Source organism: Felis catus, chromosome B3 (genome assembly GCF_018350175.1).
Source record: "Felis catus isolate Fca126 chromosome B3, F.catus_Fca126_mat1.0, whole genome shotgun sequence".
NCBI classification, from domain to species: domain Eukaryota; kingdom Metazoa; phylum Chordata; class Mammalia; order Carnivora; family Felidae; genus Felis; species Felis catus.
The window spans coordinates 118,248,365-118,270,135 of NC_058373.1; the positions used below are offsets into that span (position 1 = coordinate 118,248,365).

The 21,771-nt window shown below is 46.6% G+C and overlaps 2 protein-coding genes and 1 long non-coding RNA gene across 18 annotated transcripts in view; 2 read left to right on the forward strand and 1 right to left on the reverse strand.

Annotated features, from left to right (window-relative positions):
* PSEN1 (presenilin 1) overlaps positions 1-5,366 on the forward strand; it is a 72,560-nt gene extending 67,194 nt beyond the window's left edge. For all 4 annotated transcript variants that reach the window (XM_003987805.5, XM_045060189.1, XM_006932969.4 and 1 more), the window contains 2 exons: positions 2,002-2,120; positions 4,105-5,366. In XM_003987805.5, coding sequence (XP_003987854.1) covers positions 2,002-2,120; positions 4,105-4,260 — 275 coding nt within the window. In that variant the 3' untranslated portion in view covers positions 4,261-5,366. The remainder of the gene's footprint in view (positions 1-2,001; positions 2,121-4,104) is intronic.
* Positions 5,367-12,153: 6,787 nt separating this feature from the next.
* LOC102902309 lies at positions 12,154-21,607 on the reverse strand. 5 transcript variants are annotated; one of them, XR_006599777.1, is made up of 5 exons: positions 18,617-18,812; positions 17,325-17,386; positions 16,713-16,830; positions 12,939-13,056; positions 12,154-12,770 (listed from the first exon to the last, which is right to left on the reverse strand). It is a non-coding gene; the product is annotated as an uncharacterized LOC102902309 (long non-coding RNA). The 5 variants fall into 5 exon arrangements; XR_006599776.1 differs by lacking the exons at positions 12,154-12,770; positions 12,939-13,056 and adding an exon at positions 21,474-21,607 and having other exon boundaries at positions 15,453-16,830; positions 18,617-18,747; XR_006599775.1 differs by lacking the exons at positions 12,154-12,770; positions 12,939-13,056 and adding an exon at positions 15,453-15,915 and having other exon boundaries at positions 16,499-16,830; positions 18,617-18,806.
* Positions 18,894-21,771, forward strand: part of PAPLN (papilin, proteoglycan like sulfated glycoprotein) — a 37,557-nt gene continuing 34,679 nt past the window's right edge. For 7 of the 9 annotated variants that reach the window (XM_045060180.1, XM_045060182.1, XM_045060187.1 and 4 more), the window contains exon 1: positions 21,427-21,568. In XM_045060180.1, the coding sequence (XP_044916115.1) occupies positions 21,428-21,568 (141 nt within the window). In that variant the 5' untranslated portion in view covers position 21,427. Of the gene's footprint in view, positions 19,040-19,129; positions 19,216-21,426; positions 21,569-21,771 lie in introns of those variants that run through there. The other 2 variants (XM_045060183.1, XM_045060185.1) reach the window with 2 other exon arrangements.

The following is a 21,771-nucleotide window of genomic DNA, read 5'->3' on the forward strand; positions in this document are numbered from 1 at the left end:
TGCCTCACCCTATCCATCCATCATGCCCACAATCAAAAATGAACTCAAAATGGATCATAAACTGAAATGTAAGTGGTTAAAATAAATTTCTAGAAGAAAACGAAAGAGAAAAACTTATGACCTTGGGTTGGGCAGAGTTCTTCAATACAACACTGATACATAGAAGAAAAAATTGATAGATTGGACTTCACCAAAATTAAAAACTTGCATTCAAAAGATACCATTAAGAGGAGAAATATTTGTACACCCAATTTCATAGCATTATCCACAATAGCCATGAGGTGGAAGCAATCCAAGTGTCCACTGATGGATGAGTGTATAAATGTGCATACACACAGTGGAATATTATTCAGCCTTAAAAAGGAAGGACATTCTAACATGCTGTATAACATGGATGAACTTGAGGACATTATGCTAAGTGAAGTAAGCCAGTCACAAAAAGACAAATACTGTATGATATGAAGTACCTAGAGTAGTCAAACTTAGAGACAGAAAATAGAATGATGGTTGCCAGAGGATGGAGGGAGAAAAGGAGGAGGAGTTTGTGTTTAATGCGTACAGAGTTTTAGTTTTGCAAGATGAAAAGAGTTCTGTGAATGGATGATGAGGATGGAGTACAACAGTGTGAGTTTACTTAATGCCGTTGAGTTGTATATTTTGCTATGAAAAAAAATTTTTTTTAAGATACCATTAAGAAAAGGAAAAGAGGGGTGCCTGGGTGGCATCAGTCGGTTAAGCATCCAGCCCTTGATTTCGGCTCAAGGTATGATCTCACAGTTCCTAGGATCCAGCCCTACATCAGGCTCTGTGCTGATAGTGTGGAGCCTGCTTGGCATTCTCTCTCTCCTCCTCTCAAATAAATAAACATAAAAAGAAAAAGAAAAGAAGACACAGACTGTGAGAAAAGCTATACAAACCACATTTCGAGTCTATTCAAGACTTGTGTTAAGGATATATATATAAAGAATGCTTACAACTCAATAATAGGAGATTACCCATTTAAAAAATAGGGACATGCTTTGGATAAACATTTCAGCAAAGGAGAAATATAAGAGGTAATAAACACATGAAACTCTGCTCAACACCATTATTCAGAATGGCTGTAATCAAAAAGGGTACCAATATCAGGCGTTGGTGAAGGAAGTAAAGAAACTGGAACCCTGAGGTCTTGCTGGTGGCAATGTAAACTGGTGCAGCCAGTATGGAAAACAATTTGGCAGTTTCTTAAAAAACTAAAGATAAACTTACCATATAACGCAGCAATCCCATTTGTAGGAATCTACCCAATGGAAATGAAAACAATGTCCACACAAAGATGTGTACGCCTGGTCACAGCATGATGTTCATAGCACCATTATTCATAATAGCCCCAAAATGAATACGTTCCATTGTCCATCAACTAGTGTATTCACACAGTGGAAAACTGACCAGTAAAAAGAAAGTGCAGACAAGTGCAATTTCATGGATAAACCTCGAAAATACATTACGTGAAAGAAGCCAGTCACAAAGACTACATAGTGTTACGTGTCCATTTTATGAAGTGTCTCGAAAAGCCAAATTTATAGAGAGAGAAGACATCAGTGTTGCTTAAGGCCTAGGGTGATGGAAATGTGGATTGTGGTGATGGTTGGACAACTCTACATCTTTTACAATAATTGAACAATGGGTGAATTTTATGAAGTAAATTATAGGGGTTCTTGTGAAGATTTGTTAGAACAAGTGCCAGGTGTAAACCAGGCAGTCAATAGATGACTGCTGTTATTTATTGTTCCTTGTTATATGTAACAACAGCATCTCAATGTTGAAGACCCCAGAGCCAGTCATACAGAATCTGAAACTCATATTGGAGGAAAACAAAAAAGAAAGAAAACCTAGCTAAAGCCAAAATTTATATGTCCTTTACTGCTTTCTCATTCAATACAGGATGGAATGTGGCAGTGACAGTTTTGAATTGATGGCAGAAAGTAACAAACATTTATATTCATAATCTTTCCTTTTTAGGGGGAGTAAAACTTGGATTAGGAGACTTCATTTTCTACAGTGTTCTGGTTGGTAAAGCTTCTGCAACAGCCAGTGGAGACTGGAACACAACCATAGCCTGTTTTGTAGCCATATTAATTGTAAGTATACACTAATAAAAACATGTCTGAAATCCTCACCTCAGAACTCTGATTATGCTGTCCCTTTAAGGTAGTCTGTTTTATTTTTTGCTTTTTAAAGTTTATTTATTTATTTTGAGAGACACAGAGACAGCACAAGTGGGAGAGGGGCAGAGAGAGAGGGAGAGAGAGAATCCCAAAAAGGCTCCGCGCTGCCAGCACAGAGCCCGATGCAGGGCTCAAAACCATGAGACCACGAGATCATGACCTGAGCTGAAACCAAGAGTAGGACACTTAATGGACTGAGCCACCCAAGTGGCCCTAAGGCAGTCTGTTTTCACCCTAGCTGGGTTGAGTGTGCCATTCACCTGGAGAGCTTTTTAAAAACAAATTAACTGGGGGCGCCTGGGTGGCGCAGTCGGTTAAGCGTCCGACTTCAGCCAGGTCACGATCTCGCGGTCCGGGAGTTCGAGCCCCGCGTCAGGCTCTGGGCTGATGGCTCAGAGCCTGGAGCCTGTTTCCGATTCTGTGTCTCCCTCTCTCTCTGCCCCTCCCCCGTTCATGCTCTGTCTCTCTCTGTCCCAAAAATAAATAAACGTTGAAAAAAAAAATTTTTTTTTAAACAAATTAACTGAACCTCACCTAAATAGTTTGCCACCTGGCCACCCATTAAAATTACCCATTAAAATTGTGCATCCCTGCCCTGAGATATTTAATGTTTTAATTGTTTGGGTTTTTTTTAATTCCCCGGAAAGTTCTGATAAGCACCTCTGATTGGGAACAGCTGCTTCAAGCCTGGCAGCGTAGACATGAAGGAAAATAGCTGTGTTAGATCAGTCTTAAAGGGGTACTCATCCTCACTTTGTTCCTGAGTCTGGTGGTGGTTTTGCCTTTAATGCCGCAACCTGCAGCAGGCAGTATTCCGGGGGCAGCAAGTCTGAGGCGAGAAAAGCTAACACAGCGCTCGATGCCACATAGGTCTTGCTTGTAGCACCACAACATGAACCCCGACGCTTTCAAAACTATAAGTAACTCTTAAGGTATTTCTTACTGGTATTTTTGCTAAAGATGTGATGTCTGATATGTGTCCATGAAGTTAGATGAGAGGTGAGTTGAGAGCCATTACTTACGAGTTTATTTTATGCTGACCTCTGTGGTTTATCATGATCATAAAACCAGTTAGAATTTTCATGTGTTTTATTTTTCTTTATTTTTATTTACTTTTCTGGATGTGTTGTATCTTTTAAGAGGAAAATGACTTATTTTGGATAAACTTGAAATGCTCAGTTTTCAGACATTGTCTTAGTAGTTAGGGTAAAAAAACGGACAATATTATATGGCTGCTCTGTGTTTACAAGAAAGCAACACAGGTGTTCTCCTGCTTTCTGAAGGTGCAGATTAAACCACTTTGCTGTTTTCGATAACAGAAAGAAATCCAAGGAAGATTTTTGCTTTTACAAAAAGGCCGTTATCATACTAATGAAGGTCTTTCATTAAAAAAAGTGGCATAATTGGAACTTTCAGGAAGTGGGGATATGCTTCGCTTGATGCTGTTTCGGCTTACAAAAGGCTTCATAGGAACGCTCTACTTTCAGATAGAGAAACTTGTATATGCTTCATGAACTTGTATTGGTTTATTCGGTGAGCATCTCTTTGCCCCCGTACAACATAAAGGGTGCTTCTCGCCTCCAGGACTTTAGTCAGCCAAACTAAACTCACAGTAGCCAACTCAATATTTTAAGTAGAAATTTCAGTATTATTTAATTTTTAAAAAATAGTTTTATTTTTAGATTCTATTCCTTACCTAGAATTAAGTGTGTGCATAATGAACTCTGTATTGTAAAGGAAAATAAATGTTGTTTCCAAACGTAACGAAAAAAATTGCCCTAAAATTTAAGCTCAAAGGATAATATTCAGTGAACTAAATACTTGTGATTGGGTTGTTTTTGCATGAAATACTTTCCTAATTTTGCCTGAGTTTGTGTCTCTCCCCTCTTGTCCACAGGGTCTGTGCCTTACATTATTACTCCTCGCCATTTTCAAGAAAGCTCTGCCAGCTCTTCCGATCTCTATCACCTTTGGGCTTGTTTTCTACTTTGCCACAGATTATCTTGTACAGCCCTTTATGGACCAGTTAGCATTCCATCAATTTTATATATAGTATATTTGCAATTAGAATCCCATGGATTTTTCTCCTTTGACTATAATTAAACCTGGGGAGGACAAAGATGATTTTACTGTGTCCACATCTAACAAAGGCAAGATTCCCAGCTGGACATTCGCAGCTTCCTTCCAAGTCTTCCTGACCACCTGTACCATTGGGCACTGGAAGAAGATGTCTACAGAAAATGGTTTTGAACACACGTCATCATGACGGACTGAGTCCCTCGGTGCAAAAACTACCAGATTTGAGGGACAAGGATGAGGAGGAGGGACGGACCAAGAAGTTGCTGTGCTCCCACCAGCAATTTGACCCTTGGTCACAGGTGGATTTTACCAACACTGCAGACTCTCAGGACTCCCATTACCGAGAAGTTAAACCAAACAGGTTTAAACCAAACAGGACTCTTCATCTTAAACTACATGTTGAAGATCAACCTAATAAACCTGTATTGAACTCTGAACCTTTTCAGGAGGTACTGTAAGGAGAGCAGGCACCAGCAGCAACACGAAAAGGTTTTTGAAAAGGGGCTCTAACTTTCACTTTCAAACCTTTCTGCTGCAGACTTATCATTTTTAAATAAGACTTTTTTTTTTTTTCACCTTGAGTCAAGTCAGATATGTAGGTTGATTTTGAAAATTTTTGTTTTCAAGCACTGAAACTCATCTATGGTTGCATTTCTTCCCATGGCCAGTCTGAACTTACTTGCTTTATCCTAAAAGTCTTAACCTCAGGTTCCAAATTCAGAAATTTCTGGAAAGAATGGAACTATATCTAAACGGTTTCCTGTCAGCCTTAGGTGAATTCTGGGTTTTCCACCAAATTCTTTATTTTTAGACATACTTGTAGGTTTACTTGCCCTGGATGCTTCCATTGTTCCCATCTCTCCCTGACTCCCCATAAGCATTCTCTTCTACAGCAAATGAGACAGCTCTGTTGTGGTAGCAGATGATCCAGTTATTCTAGGATTTTACTCTTTGTGTGGTGCAAAGAATGTGTTAATGAATCAGTGCTGTCAGCCTCACTGTCATAATTTCTTCAGTAGCAAATACAATGTGTGCCCAAAGACAGTAGAATTAAAGAAGAGTAAAATGGCTGGTGAAGCACTTCCTGTCCTGTTTTTTCTTTTTTTTACTACAACCCATTCATTGTCTCTGACACTAGGTCAGAATTTAAACCAATAGCCAAAAGCTGGTGGATTATAAAGTCAGTTGTATCAGTACAAAGCAAGAATTTGGAGAAAGCCATGATTTTACTCGGTGAGCCACGGGAGAACCAAGGGTCAGGAGGCGAACCAGATGCCGAGAAGAGAAAAGATGGGACCACTAACAGCCGATGGGACAAAATGAGTTAATGTCCCGTGGGCAGGTCTTAAGGAGGAGAGCCAAGTTATTCCTCAAGAACCTCACATTGGGTGTTTTGTGCTTTCCCTTCTGCCTTACCCTTCATTTCAGTGTACCTTTATACCTTTGAAGTGGGCAGTGGAGTTGAGGTCCTGCGCAGTTCAGCTGGACAGTGCACATAAACGGAGCCATCGGCCTGTGGGCACATGACACCTTTAAGTGGAGCTTTGCTGGGCATAGCCCTTCTTTTACCACTGACCACCTTTAGCCACAGTGATGAGATTATAAGCGTTTGTGAGACATTTAGTCTCCCCCTGTGGCTGAAGAAAGGCCAGCTTTTCTTCCTGTTCCTGCTTTCTCTCCAGCCTATCATGTGATCTAGTTTGCAGTTCCCTTTGGAGGTTGTTTTTGTTTTTGTTTTTTAATGTTTTATTTTATTTTTTTGAGAGACATAGAGCGCCAGCCGGGGAGGGGCAGAGAGAGAGAGACACACACACACACACACACACACACACACGGAATCCGAAGCAGGCTCCAGGCTCTGAGCTGTCAGCACAGAGCCCGATGCAGGGCTCGAACCCACGAACGCGAGATCATGACCTGAGCTGAAGTTGGACGCTCAACCAACTGAGCCACCCAGGTACCCCGTCCTTGGAGTTTAGAATAGTTGTTTTCTGTCACAGCATATTTTTTTATAAGAAACTAAATTTAGCAGTAGTGTGCTGTTGGGAGTATAACTGGAGTATAAGTAAAAACTGGCTCATATTAGGTAGTTGAGAAATGCAGGAAAAACAAGTCAATGCACAGAAAGAGTGGGGCTTAAAATAGGTTCTCGCATCTCTTTGCTTAGCCCCTTTTTTCCAGGATTCTTTTTCCTCATATATAGCAATGTGGGTATTAACTTCTAGAAAGACACATGATTGAACCACTACAGCAAAGCCACCTGAATATGTTTATGATTTGAGGCAGTCTTGAGGGAGCCCTGATCTAGACTAGTTATTAGTGCGAAGGTCCCAAAAGTACCATATCTTTCACGAAAGGTTTTATCCCAGAAGAGGGTATGTGGTGTGTGTGTGTGTGTGTGTGTGTGTGTGTGTGTGTGTGATTTAATCCATCCTTTGTATCACTGTCCTATGTAGAAAGATGGCAATAAATCTCGCTTTCTGCAGGACGGACCACAGCTCAGCATAGAACTCTTTAAATCGCCAATCTCAGATACAGAACTTTGAACTTTCTTCTTAGGGTTAATTCAGTTGTTTTTGAAATGTCAAAATGCTAGTCTTCCACCATGAAAACTAGATTATCACCAGGGAAAACAGTAGCAAGTCCACTGAGGATGTGCCCTCACACAGGGCAGGGGTGGCTGTGGAGCTGGCCCAACAAAGCAGGATCAGCCCAGGCAACCTGCTTGATGAAGAGGAGGAAGGAGAGTGACCGCTAATGTCTGGGTCTGACTGGCCTGCGGAACCAAGAGTGTGTACATACAGAAGGTTGCTACTAGCCTGTGGGCATACCAACCATATTTGGAAGATAACGGACCTTTTTTCAAAGAGGAAGAGCGTGTTCTCCTGTTCTTGATTCTCACGAGGTTAGTGTATGGTCGGTCCTAGGATCACCACTCTCACTGTAAATGATTAAATTTCTTGATTAGAAAAAAAAGCTTTCTAAGCAACTTGAAAGAAAACAATCATAAGTGAATGATTTATTGATTTTGCTACAGAAGCATGGGCTTTTCACTTTTGAGTTCTTGAATCCTCACTTTTTAAAGTGTCTCTTGTTTTTAAAAACCCTTCTTCCATAACCAGTGTCCATACAGTAAGTTTAGTACTTGGCCTTTACTTGGCCTCAGAAAACTATATAGTCATCCTGGTCATAATTTGTAGAATATGAGACAAAGGTTAAGCTCCCACATAAGATCTTCCAGGGTCAGCGTCTCGAGGAAGCCTGACCTCCAGGGCCTGGCCTTGCACATTTGCCCCATTCATGATCTAGCCCTAGAAGAGAAAGAGCTCAGAGGCCACTATGAAAACATTTTTTCAGTGTCTTCCATGTTCCTGGCATGGTGCTCGAGTCTAAAGATGTGAAGATGAGTAAGACCTATCCTCAGAATACATCTGTAGTTTCCTGTTTCCTGATACATGCCATCTTGAACTTCTCTAAAATATTGGGTACTTGTCAGTAACCCCTTCTTATGGTTACCATCACTGAGGGCTTATAAAATTGATGTTACAAAGGTGATCTTGATTCTTCCAGAAACCAACCCTTTCAATGAAGTACTCCTTTTCCTCTATCTGCTTTTGGATAGTCCATAACGGCCTGACCCGCCATTCTCCTCACCTCCGGGGGTGTCCACAAAGCTGACTCTGCAAAGGGAACTTGAAAACTGGACATTTGGTCTTGCCCTGGGATGAAACAGTATCATCATCATGAGTTTGAGACCAGAAGTGATCCTTAACGATTTTCTTGCTTCTCTTTAAATGCCCCTAAACACAGGAGATTAAAAACAATGGTTTCAACTCTTCACAGGCTTCAGTGAAATTGCTGAGCAGTGTACTAACAAGGGTGTCGTCATGCTCACCTCCTGAATCCTCTGGATGGCATCATCTGAACCATCCTCTCCTCTGGCAGGAAACACCTCAGATGCGTGCATTAAAAATCAGCCTGGTGCTGAAACAAACCCTTTCTTTGAATGTTTACCAGGGCCTTGGATGCCTGCAACAATGCCCTCAGGAAGTAGCTGGGTCCACCCTGGGCCCTGGAACGTGGTTGTGGTGTTAGCACTTGAGCCTGGTGTGCGTAGCAGGAAAGATTTCCCAGGAAGCAGTTTTCCTTTGAAAATAAATAATCGTTGCAAAAGGGCAGCTTCGAAATCAATCAGCTGTAGAAAGTAGTACAGGATTGTTCACCGCGGGATTGGAGGTGCCGGTTGCAGGCTTCAGCGGGAACGTTGACATGTTTGTCTTCTGGCTTTTGCTTCTACAGGCACTGCTTTGTACATGATTCAGACAGACTGTGAATACGTCTTTTTTAAAATACCTTTCAGATTCTTGGTGAGATATAATTTTGATAGATTGCAGGTTTTCCTGTGTTTGTCAAATTAATAAAGACTGCATGAATCCAGCTGTGCTAATTTTCTTACGTGAAAGTAGTATAATGTGTAACTGGGAACTGCTGAACCTTTATCAGGACACAGTTAAGAAACATAAATGTGTTGTTCCTGTTATTCACTCAAAATGGAAGGGTATGGACCATAGCAGGCCACAGCTCTGAAGGATATAGTATTAAGTCCATGAAAAGTCTTGAAACAACTATTCTGAATACTTGGCTTCTGAAAAAAATTTTTTCTAGAAAATATCTAACTCAAATTGATGTAAAAGCTGTCAAAACAACTCACAGGACGTGTATGCTGTAGTGCGGTGCAGATATTTTATGTGCTGGAGGGTTATCTTTTTAAAATCATTATGGGAGTGCCTGGCTGGCGCAGTCAGTAGAGCATGCAACTCTCAGGGTCATGAGTTCAAGCCCCATGTTGGGTGTTGAGCTTACTTAAAAAAAAAAAAAAAATACTATGTAGGTCACATCAATGGAAAAAAACAACATTACTTTTATTGATTGTCCTGTCACTTTCCTAAAACTCTCCAAAACCTTTTGTTTCTAAATAGTGAATAGCATATAAAATGTTGGGAATGATTGATCAGAAATAAGATCGTGGCAAGAAAACCAAATTTGGCCATTGTTCTCAGAAGGAGCATATGAGAGGTGCCTTCCTGGTTATATTGGCTAAGGGCATCAGGAAGCATGGAAGGTGTTCATTGTTCATTCCCTCCTTTGGGAATCGCATCATTTGCTTTTTTGAATCTTGTAGCAATGTCACGAAAGTTTGCCACAGAACTATCATGATTTGTCATCTGCTGGGAGAGGTTTCTGGTTTTTGGGGGTACTGACAACAGTGTTCTTAACGAGATGAAGAATGTCCTCTGGCAGAGTTGAGAAGCAAGAATAATGACATTGGACTTCCTGCATCACTTGGTAAGTACCACAGTCTTCTGTAGCCCAACCATTCTCTCTGGGTACTTTTCTGTGTGCTCTGCATGTGTGTGTGTGTGGTGGGGGTGGGGGGGGGGTGGGGAGTACTTGCTTAGGATCTGGTTAGAAGTGAAATGACAGCTTCCGTAAGTACAATGTTGCCCCCTTATATTTGGGAGTCCAGAGCAATGGAAGGATCCGCAAAAGACAGGGTTTAAGATGGGAATGTTTTCCAGAAACAAAGTTCGAACCAAATTTGAGAAAAAGGGAAGAGTCAGAATTGGCACGAAGACAACATATGCCAAAAACAAAATCAGGAAGGAAGAGGTGTATGAGACACCCAAGGATAATTGGTTTCTGAATTAAAGTGATGGTTTATCCAGAGGAAAACCCATTTAGCTAACAATCTTCCATAGGTACTTAGAATATATCTTCTTCATTAGATGATTTGTAGAAACCATGGAGGATGTGACCTGACCTGCTACACGGGCCTTTCAGCACAGGGGACCTCTTAAATTATTTTTTTTTAAATGTTTTTATTTATTTTTGAAGGAGTGAGAGAGACAGAGCATGAGCAGGGGAGGAACAGAGAGAGAGGGAGACACAGAATTCGAAGCAGGCTCCAGGCTCTAAGCTGTCCGCACAGAGTCCGACACCTGATGTGGGGCTCGAACCCACGAACTGTGAGATCGTGACCTGAGCTGAAGTTGGACGCTCAACTGACTGAGCCACCCAGGCACCCCCGGGGGACTCTTAATCTTGACCAAGATTCATTCTCTTACACAGGCTTGCCCTTCTGTGCCTTGTATGCCACACCCTCTAAAGGGAAGAAATGGAAGGGCCTCAACCCAGGTTTGTTGGAGTCCTAATTTTTTAAGATATATTTTTTTTTAAGTAATCTCTACACCCAATGTGGGGCTTGAACTCACAACCCCTGAGATCCAGAGTTGCATGTTCCACTGACTGAGCCAGCCAGGCACCCCAGTGGAGTCCTATTTCTTAGGATAAAGGGTGACATACTCTTGCTGCCACTGTTTGCCCTTCTCCCCGCCCCCCCCCCCAAAAATTAACTGCATAGTTGTGCCAGGTCAATTCCCTATGCAAAAGAGGAAAGGATTTTGTTACCCCTCTACCCATAAGCATACCTTGAGGTGGAATGCACGTAAGGTTCTGATTGTGATTAGTTTTCTTGGGTAGCAGACCTAGTCAAGAGCCACTAAACTCAGAGATATGTATAAGGAAGATCTAAAAGTAGAAATAACACCAGGAGCTAGGTCAGTATATACTACTTTAAATACCCGGATTTATGTGAATTCTTTAAGGGCCGGTGCATCCCCTCTGGACATGGCTAGCACAGTGATGGACACACAGTAGTCTCTCAAATACTGGGAGACACTGAGGAGAGATTTGGGGGACTTTATCCTGCATCTAGATTTTTCAAGATTTTGTCCACCAAGTACTGTATGTAGCCTATTAGTAGTAATTTGTTTTTCTATTTACTAATTAGATTTACCTACACATGCTGTAAAATGGCGTTAAGCTTGTTTGGTGAGGTGACTGGGTTTTACTTGCATGAGCCAGACAGATGTGAATGTAGGATTTGTTAAGATTTTCTGAAAGACTGAAAATGACCTCTCTGCCAATTCTTCTGCCATCGCGGGAATCTATCTGCTTGGGAAGCCTTGGTTTCCCAAGCTTCCTTCCCCTGCCCCATTCCCTCCTAGTTCAGGAGTCTTCTCTGGAATAACCCAGCCAGAAGGTCATCAGTAGACATCATCGGGGTGCCTTGGTGGCTCAGTCATTTAAGCATCCCACTCTTGATTTCAGTTCAGGTCATGATCTCATGGTTCATGAGATGGGGTCCTGTGGCAGGCTCTGCCCTGGCAGCACAGAACCTGCTTGGGATTCTCTCTCCCTCTCTCTGCCCTCCCCTGCTCATGCTCGCTCGCTCTCTCTCTCTCTCTCTCTCTCTCTCTCTCTCTCTCTCTCTCTCAAAGCAAATAATAAGAAGACATCATCAGGCCTGAGGACTGTGAAGTCCCAGTGGAAGGGGAAGGACTCTCATATCCTGTCTGACCTCTGCCTTCACTCTGGTCTCTTTCCTGTCTGCTTTCTAGGGCAGGGCTGGTAAAGGCAGAACGGACTTCACATTTTCTTTCTATGGCTACTCTGGCACTCAGACGGCTCTCCTGGCCCTTCAGAAGGGAATTCCGTGAGTGTTAAGGGCCTTCAGCCTTTGTGGGAACCCCACAGTGCAACCAGCTAGCTTAGGGGTGAGTGTGTTGACTCTGGTGATGGAGGATACTGCCCCCGAACCGAGGTGCCCCTGTGTCAGATGGGCCCGTGGCAATGACCCCGGAGCAGCCACTGTAGGGAGACCTACGGACCGTCTTCTCCCCACCCCTGTCCACATGTAGCAGGTTATCCTTTGAGGGACTCTTTCTGGCCATCAAGGACCAGATTTTCCCCTTTCCCTCTTGTGCCCTAGAGAAACCGATGAGGTAATAAATAGACGTGTTACAAGTGATTATGCAACTTTGGTCATTAAAGATGTGACTCACCAAGGCACTCCAAGCCTGTGCTAATTGCACGGATTGATTTTTGTTTTTAAGTCAAATGCACTGGTAAACATTTTTGTGAGGGGAGGCGGGTGATCTGACCCAGAGAGGCCGGTCTCAGTGGGACGTCGAGGTGAGCAGGCAGGGCTGCCTGGCAGCTGCGGGCTCCCTGCCCACCTGCTGCTTGGTTAGGGCCCTCCGTCTCCCGCCTCCCCCAGCAGCGCCCTAGCCTGGCGGGCGAGGTGGAGGAAGAGGAGGAGGGCGAGGCCTGGCCACCCCCGCACGGGGCTCCTGCCCCGCCCCGGGCCCCGGGGCCCACCCCCCACGGGGCTGGCCGGCCCAGCTGGTTTGGCAGCCGCGTCCCTAAATCCGCCCCTCCCCGGCCGCCGCCACCGCCTCACCCCTCCCCGGGATCCGACTCCCTCCGTGGGGGCCGCGGGCCTGCGGCCTCGTTCCGTTTCCCGGGGGTCTGACGCTCACGCGGCTCCCCCAGCAGCCCGGACACACGCCTCTTATTTTGTCGCGGCCCGGTTCTCTGGACAGGGAAGCCAGCAGAGAAGGTCTCTCGTCCACCCTGGCGCCTCTGGCAGGATGAGGGGAGCCAGTGTGGGCAAGTGCACGCAGACCGCGAGGCTGTGCCTCCCAGCTGGCGGGCCGCCAGCCCCCACGCACCCCCCCCCCCGCCGCACCCTCTAGCGGTGTGGGGACCAGCGGGAGGAAGCGGTGGGGGGAGCTGGGTGCGTGCACTCACCGCCCCATCCCAGGCCTCCTGGGAGGTAGTTGCTCAACAAGTGTTTGTAAGCCAATGAAGTAATGGTGGATTAGGGGTCCGCAGGAGGGGATTTCCATGCAGGACGACGTAAACAGGTCTGTTTAAACAGGGAAGATGTTTTAAGTAGGAACAAACATTTACTAATTTTGCCCTTGTTTATAATGGAGAATGTGGAGACAGGAGGCCAATTAGCCTTATCTGCTTAAGCGACCCTGCATTTTATAGGGGGTGTCCAGAGTTGAATCCAAACAGAATTCCTACCCCAGGCACGCTTGTGATGTTGAGAAATAAATATATGGGTTTGTCCTGGGTCAGCGTCACCACATTGAATGCAGGAGGAATAAAGGACAGCACAGTTCTTAATACTTGTACTTACCCCTCATTCAACCAAGAAAAGCCCCAGAGGAACCTAGTTGCCTCGTGAAACCAATTCCACTGAGCATTTCCTATCAATGTGCCTCAGACACTACACCCAGCCCATCACAAGCACAGTCTCAGGTCGACCACATCCCACCCTGTGAGAAGGGAACCCTCCTCATTTCACAGGTGAGAAAATGGAAGCTTTGAGATGGCGAGGAACAGCCCAGACTCATGCACAACAAAAAGGTGGGAAAAAATAAAAATAAAAAAGGGGCACCTGGGTGTCTCAGTCATTTGAGCATCCGACTCTTTGTTTTAGCTCAGGTTATTATCTCACAGTTCATGGGTTCGAGCCCCATGTCAGGCTCTGTGCTGATGGTGTGGATTCTCTCTCTCTCTCTCTCTCTCTCTCAAAATAAATATAAAGAAACTTAAAAAGAAAAAGAAAAAGCAGGTGGGAGAGGCGGCCCAGCCCAGAGCCTGTGCTTCTTAGCTCCAGGATAGAGGGGCACTGGAGACCTGTTTCTGTCAAGTTGGATCACCTCTCTGGGACTGTTTTCTCTTCTGTAAAATGCAGAGTCTTTGTTTCTGAAATTTTCTTTTTTTTTTTTTTTTCCAAATATAATGTGTTGTCAAGTTGGAAATTTTCTAACTAAAGCTCAACGACAGGGGAACACGAGACCCTGAGCATCTAGGACACTTCCCGAAGTAGCAGCCCCGTGCAGAAACGTCTGGAGTTGAATATACATAAAAGTTACCATCGGAATCATTTCTAAGTGTGCAGTTCATAGGTATTCAAGCCGTTCATAATGTTGTGCAGCTGTCACCACCACAGATGTCCCGGACTAACCAGCCCTCCACCCCGCCCTCCCGGCAGCCCCTGACAACTGCCATTCTACTTTCTGTCTCTATGAACTAGACTGCTCTAGGGACCTCAAATTAGTGGAACCATGCTGTATTTGTCTTTTTGTGTCTCATTTATTTCTCTTGGCACAGTGTTCTCAGGGTTCATCACGTTGTTGTAGGTTCGTTTCAACAGAAAGATAACCACAACACCATCATAAACCATTACCCAATATATTTCACCCCTCCCCCCCCAACATAGCACACTCCCAATCTTAAAGTTGATGTTCCCCGAATCCATGCCTTGTGCTGTGTATTTGGTGTCTTTCTGCAAACCCTGCTTTGAGAACTTCCTCCCCTACTCTAGCCACCAGTGCAGCCCAGTCACAACTGGAATTCAGGGTGTGTGCTGAGTGGAGGCCTGTGCTGAGAGCCTTCAGGGTCCCCAGGGCCACCCCCATCTCTCTGCTGCCCTCCTTTGTTCTCAGCCCCTGGGGCGGTTGATTCCTGGGAAGTTTCCATTTTAACATTGATTTTTGTTTACATTAATCTATGCTCTTCCTTTTATTTTTTTAAATTTTTAATTTTTTTTTCTAATTTTATTTTTTATTTTTGAGAAAGAGCGGAGAGAAAGAGTGCTAGCGGGTGAGGGGCAGAGTGAGAGGGAGACCCAGAATCTGAACCAGGCTCCTGGCTCTTGTCAGCACAGAGCCCAATGGGGGGCTCAAACACATGATCCACGAGATTATGACCTGAGCCGAAGCTGGACGCGTAACCGACTGAGCCACCCAAGCGCCCCGTATTGTCTTCCTTTTAAAAATGAAGAAGTTGCCATGCAGGAAGGTTAACTTGCCGGACACGTCCCAGCCAGTGAGTACAGATGCCAGATTCCAACCCAGGCCTGGGGACTACATGGACTTAACACCTCTTCCAGCCCCACCGTCTCCCACCGCCTCCCCCACGATGGAATTCAGCAGGCCACCGGCCTCTGTCACCGTCATTAACATTGTGCTAACGTTGTGAACCCCATTTGTAGTCATGTTGTGTTTAATTTGCGCAGGTCTACAATCCCTTATTTGCAATTATGAAATTCAAAAGGCTCTGAAAACCAAAAGGTTTCTCCTAGGCTTGTGAGTAGGAGTGGCCTGAGGCTATTCAGAGTCTCAGTTTAGCCTGTTTAGGTGAATATTTGTATGTTTTGCTGCAGAGGTATAAGTGCATGTAGTTTTGTTGTTGATTTTGGTTGGTTGGTTTTGATTAAAGAAAGCTTCCAGAAAGTACTGGAGGTAGTACGTCATATGCAGTTTAGTAACTTCTAAAATCTGAAAAATGCTCAACCGTGAAACACATTTGGCCCCGAGAGTTTCTAATAAGGAATTGGGGCCTAGACATATGTAATAGGATTATAGTTATATAAAGCTGTAAAAATAAAAGGCTTAGACCTAGTTTTATGTCCATGCATTTTTAAGTGGTATCATGCTCTAAAATAAGGGTCAGGATAATAGGTTCACAAATTACTGAAGTTAGGGAAGCTCCCCACCCCACCCTACCCCCCCCGACAAAGTTAGTAGAATTTCCCCTTTCATTTAACTTGAGCATTGGGAATTGCGTTTCCGAATTGAGAGGTGCTGGTCCTCTGACTTTCTGAGTAATGTTTCTAGGCCTTTGGCGCAAGGCACAGACACTCGTCAGCTTCCAGGCTGAGAATTATCCAAATACAGAGGCTGAAGCGGCAGAGGAGATGAGCCGTGCCCTGAGAGTGCGGTGGAGAGAGACCGAGAAGAAAGGATCTGAAGAGCTTTGGCAGCTGGCCTGTGGGGGTCCCAGTCCCCGGCCCTCCCTGGCAGCCCACAGGGGACAGCAGCAGCAGAGCAGGGGATGCTGAGGCAGAGGCACAGGGGTCTTCAGAGGGGGAGAGAGGACCTGCCCTGTCCCTGTCACTGCTGATAGGGGCACCGAGGCCACTGCCACTCAGCCATGGGACACCCACCCTGAGCTGAGGGGGACCCTCCGGGCCTGCATGCTGCAGACTGGCCCCACACCCCACATTGACCTTTGTGGGGGCCTGAGCTCTGAAGCCCCCTCCCACTTAGGAAGCAGAGGGTGGGCAAAGTGGGCTCCTCACACCTTCTTCCTTAATGTCTCCAGGAGTTCATGCAGTTAGCTTCTGCAGGAGACTGTAGGCCGACCCTTACGGTGTGTGTGAGCGTGTGTGTGCACACACATGTGTGCAGGGGTGAGTGTGTGTGTTCCCGTGTGGAAGGAAAGGGATGAGATTGAGGCTGGAGCTGCTGGGTGGAAGCCAATCAGGAAATATTTTCTGGAAAGCCCCCTACCTCCCTCCGTGTTGCTGCCCTAACACCAAGCGTCTTCGAATGGCCTCGCCCTCCCTCCTGGTGCCCTGTCCCGGGATCTGGACTGAGGATGGGGCAGATGGGGTGGGTCTGTGTCAGGCCCGATGTCACTGAAGGACATCCCAGGATTTGTTCTTTCTCTCTGGGTGGCCCTCGTGTCTGCAGGAAGTGTCGGGGAGCTGTATTTCTGTCCCACCTTTGAGCATAAACCTCCCCTCCACAGGTCAGGTGGCTTATCTTATGACAGCACTTGTCAGATATACTGAGCTTTGGACTTCTTCTCATGGTCTTGCTCGGTGTTTCAAGGTCCTGACCTGGACATGGCAGCAACAGGGGGAGGAAGGCAGATTAGTGTTGGGATCTGAAAGCACAGAGTCAAGTTGAGGGGCAGACTGGCAAGGGGCATTTAACGCTCCCCTCCCCCACCCACCCCCAACTTTGAATGACTCCAGCAAGGGAAATGGATAGATGCATGGGAGGGGGAGGGAAGAAAAGGCAGAGAGAGAAACGGAGAAATCCTCTCATGTGAAGCGTTCTTTTTCCTTTTGGATTTCCTTTTGCAGATAGTTTTATTCTGGATTAACACATAGCGCTAGAATGCAGTGCCCTACTAGAAGGTAAACTCCCCAAGGGCAAGACGGTCTGTGTGTTGCGACAGCTTGGGACAGCCGACCACATCTCTTCCCAGCTCTGTGCTTAGCGACATCACCTCGGTAGCCTGAAAACAGCCATGGAGTATTTACCCACGGAAGTTGATAAAGGCTACTGGGCAGCACTTTTTCCCTCCAGAGAGCTGGGTGTTACTTACGCGTTTGCCACCACTGGACAGGTCTCTCCGCAGCTTCTGGAAGAGGAGGCCTTCAAGTGTCCCTGGAATGAATAAACAACCATCAGCAAGAGAGGGAAGAAGAGAAGCAGCATCCTCTCCAAGTCCAGTTAAACAAGCGCCGCGTGCCAGCAGCTGCACATCGGAACGAGGTTCCCATCCGGGCAACCTGCCGACTCTTGCTTCGTAGGTCTTGGCGGTCAGGGTGCAGCCGTGCTCCTTCCTGTTGGGGTTGGCATCTACGAGGACCATTCAGGGTTTTCTCTGGGGATGATATGGGTCATTGTAACCTGAAAGTGGTGGTGGCAGCTTCCAGAGACCAACAGGACAGTCCTACCCAGAACTGCTCCTGGGCCATGGTCTATGGCATTGGTGGGGAGTCTGGCCCTTGTCTGTGCCTGATTCTCCAGGCTTCCTGTCCGTTCCATGAGCTCTCAATGTCCTTACTTAAGCCTCAACTTGCTCAGCTGAGCCTCGCACAGAGGGTGGGTAGAGTAGGGAAGTACTTAGCCGCTATAAAGCGGCTTCCACTTTCCCTGACCTTGCAAGATTCACAATTTAGAGGGAGGAAAGCGACACATTCGTATCATCACTGTAGTAGTTCCAAAGTGCAATCCCGGCGCCGTGGGAGCACAGAGGTAGGCTTTAAGGGACGGCCTCCTGGAAGTGGCCTATCCTTGGAGCCTGGAATGGGTTTCCGTTCTAACCCAGCCTTACAAGAAGATCTGGCCACTTATTTCTAGGCTGTGTCCCTGGATCTGCAATCTGCTGAGATGATCCAGATGTAAAGAACCCAGGAAACAGGCTGAGGGAGCACGGGGCAGAAGGAACTTTTGCTGAGCACGCACTTAGTAGGAGCTTTATAGCGGCTAAGTACTTCCCTACTCTACCACGCTCTGTGTGAGGCTCAGCTGAGCAAGTTGAGGCTTAAGGAGGTGACGTGATTTAGTCCTAAGTTCACACACAGAGCAGAACAGGTTCCCAGTCTAGGTCTGTCTGCCTCCAAGCGCTGTACCCCCTTCTGCACCCTGGGCTTCTCAGACCAGCAGGTAGAAGGGCCAGGCAGAGGGGGATTTACAATGAGAGGGAAGGTCTCTGGTCTCACCCCAGAATCTTCTTTCTAAATCACCATTGTGTGTGTGTGTGTGTGTGTGTGTGTGTGTGTGTGTGCACCAATGGTGCACACAATTTTTGGTGAACAGTTATGTTCTGGGCACCGTGCTCACACATCCCTCTGGGGTAGAGAACTTGAGGCTTGGGAGAGGGCTACTTACCCAAGCCAGGAACTGCTCGAGCCTGGCTCCTTCACGCTGCGTGTTGACTCTGCCTCCCTACCTTCTGGGTCTTCTTTGCAGCGGCGGCGGGGAGCAAGAACTCATGGGCCTGGGTGCCTGAGAAGGGATCACTGAGGAAAAACAGGAGCGGACCAGGAAGGTGCCTCAGCGGCCCCACCCCCCAGAGCAGGAGAAGCAGCTTCCTCCCACTTACGGGACCTTTGACCAAGCCCAGAAAATTCCTGGCTGATGGGGGCAGGGAGTGGGGCTTCTTGAATGGAAGACGCTATTTTCCTTTTCTAGACAGGCTTTGGGTAATTCCACTCCCTTTTCTCTGCCAAGCTGTATCTTTGCCTAAGAAGTCACACTCGTCCCCAGGGGCCCCTGCTACACAGCTGCTGCCGCTTCTTTCTTCACTGATGGGTAAGAAATGGGACAGATGTAAAATGCCTATGTTTTAATAAGCGTTTTGTCTGAGCATCAGTGACAACTTAGAGAGATGATCTACGGGGGCTGCCGCTCTCAGCGGGGGCGGGGAGCTTCCTACTGGTGTTTCTCTGCCCGAAAGGAGGCCATGGGAGAAACGACCAGTGCCCAGGGTAAGTAAAGGACGGAAGGTATAAGAAGATGAGGGAGGGGGGCTTGGGTGGCTCAGTCGGTTGAGCATCTGACTTTGGCTCAGGTCATGATCTCGCGGTTTGTGGGTTCGAGCCCCGCGTCGGGCTCTGTGCAGACAGCTCGGAGCCTGGAGCCTGCTTTGGATTCTGTGTCTCCCTCTCTCTCTCTGCCCCTCCCCCGTTCATGCTCTGCCTCTCTCTGTCCCAAAAATAAATAAACGTTGAAAAAAAAATTAAAAAAAAAATATAAAGGAGATGAGGGAAAGGGACCAGCCGTGTGACCTCCCCACCTCCCATGCGGCCCAGGGCCAATGCTATTTTCCTGGGGGTAGGTGATTTTCAGTCAAAAAGGGATGGCAGGCAAGAAGTGCCTTTGCTGAGAAAAAGGACAATGCGGAAAGGAAATGAAATGTATCACATGTATTGAGTCCCTACTTTGATCCTAACTAGTGCCTTGGGCACAGGCGATGGGGAGGCAAGCTTTGTCCTTCGCCTCTTACAAGGTGAGTCAGGGAGACTCGGGTTCCGACAGAGTGATGCACCATAAACTACAGCAGACAGGGACAGAGACTGAGGGAGCGGGGCGGGCACCAATTCTGCCTGCTACGGTATGGGGAAGGCTTCTAGAAGAGGTGATATTTGGTCAGGGCCTTGAGGGGTGAGTAGTAGCTTGCAAGGTAGAGTGGATTTTCAGAGTGCATTCTAGGCAGTGTGAAAAGCTGGCTGGGAGGGTAGCAAACAGCAGCCTGTGTGAGGAGAAACAGCTGTGGCTGAAGTACAGGCACACTTTGGAGATACGCCAGGTTCAGCCCCAAACCACTGCAATAAAGCGAATATCACAATAAAGTGAGTCAAATAGATTTTTTGGTTTCCCAGAGTATATAAAACTTAGGTTTACACTATACTGTAGTCTATGACATATGCAATAACATGTCTAAAAAACTAATTAAAAAAATTTTTTTTAATGTTTTTAAATTTATTTTTGAGAGACAGAGAGAGAGAGAGACAGCATGAGCGAGGGAAGGGCAGAGAGAGAGACTGAGACAGAATCTGAAGCAGGCTCCAGACTCTGAGCTGTCAGCACAGAGCTCAACACGGGGCTCAAACTCATGAGCGGTGAGATCATGACTTGAGTTGAAGTCAGACGCTTAATCCACTGAGCCACCCAGGCGCCCCTAAAACATTTTTTTTTAAAGTAAACTGTATGCCCAGCACAGGGCTCAAACTAACAACCTCTGAGATAAGAGTCGCATGCTCAGTGGGTTAAGCTGAGCTTTTGATTTCGGCTCAGGTCATGATCTCACAGTTTGTGAGTTTGAGCCCCACAGGGGGCTCTGCACTGACAGCACAGAGCCTGGTTGGGATTCTCTCTCTCCCCCTCTCTCTGCCTTGCTCCCCTCTAAATAAATAAGTAAATAAATAGATAGATAGATAGATAGATAGATATTTAAAAAAGAAAAAACAGAGTTGCATGCCCTACCAACTGAGCCAGTCAGGTGCCCCTAAAAAAAACATTTTTTTTTCTAATTAAAAAAGACTTCATTGATGAAAAATGCTAACCGTCATCTGAACTTTCAGGGCATCCTAACCACTGATCACTGGTCACCATAACATATAATAATGAAGAATTTTGAAATATTGCCAGAATTGCCAATATATGACACGAAGTGAGCAAATACTGTTGGAAAAATGGGGCCAGTAGACTTGCTCTAGGCAGGGTTGCCACAAACCTTCACTTTGTAAAAAATGCAATAAAGTGCAATCAAGCAAATTACACACACAAAAAAACACAACAAAAAACAAAAAAACCCAAAACACAAAACCACCCAACAACCAAAAACCCTCAATCCTCCAAACCAACAACCCAAGGAGGCACAAGAAAGTGAGGTCTGCCTGTACAGAATTCAAGGGTGGAAGAGGCGGACGGCTGGACGCAGAGGTGTGTTGTATGTAAGGTGAGCATGGAGCGGGATGATACAGAGATGGATGGCTTAGACAGAGGAAGTGGGACCGGGGTGGTGACTGGTGCCCCCCCCCCCCCCCCCAGTAGAGGAAACACAGAATGGAGGGCAAGCCAAGCTCTGGCACAGACCCAAGGGGATGCAGCACGGGTCACTGCAGGGGGGCGGGGGCTTTCCACTGGGATTGGGGGTGGGTGTCTGCAGGGCTGGCTGGGGCGGGGGGGGGGGGGGATATGGGGCGGGGAGAAGCCAGCCAGCGGCAGGGAGAGAAAGTCCAACCTCCGCAGGCGTTCCGCGCCGCCAGGCCAACCTCCCATTCCAGGGGCGGGCACCGACGGAGCAGTGCTGCGTGCCCCGCGCGGCCGGAGACCCAGGTAGGAAAAGGGAGGGACAGTGCCCCGGGGGCAGGGGCGGCTCGCTCCGGGGCTGCTGCAGGAACGTGCCCCGCCTGGCCCGCAGGAAGAGCGGTATCGGAGGAAGTAGGGGGTCCCGGAGGGGAACCCGCCTCCGGCTCTGTCCACCGAGGTCACCGCTCCGCACCGCACCTCGGGCGGGGTTGGGAAGTCACCGGCGGGCG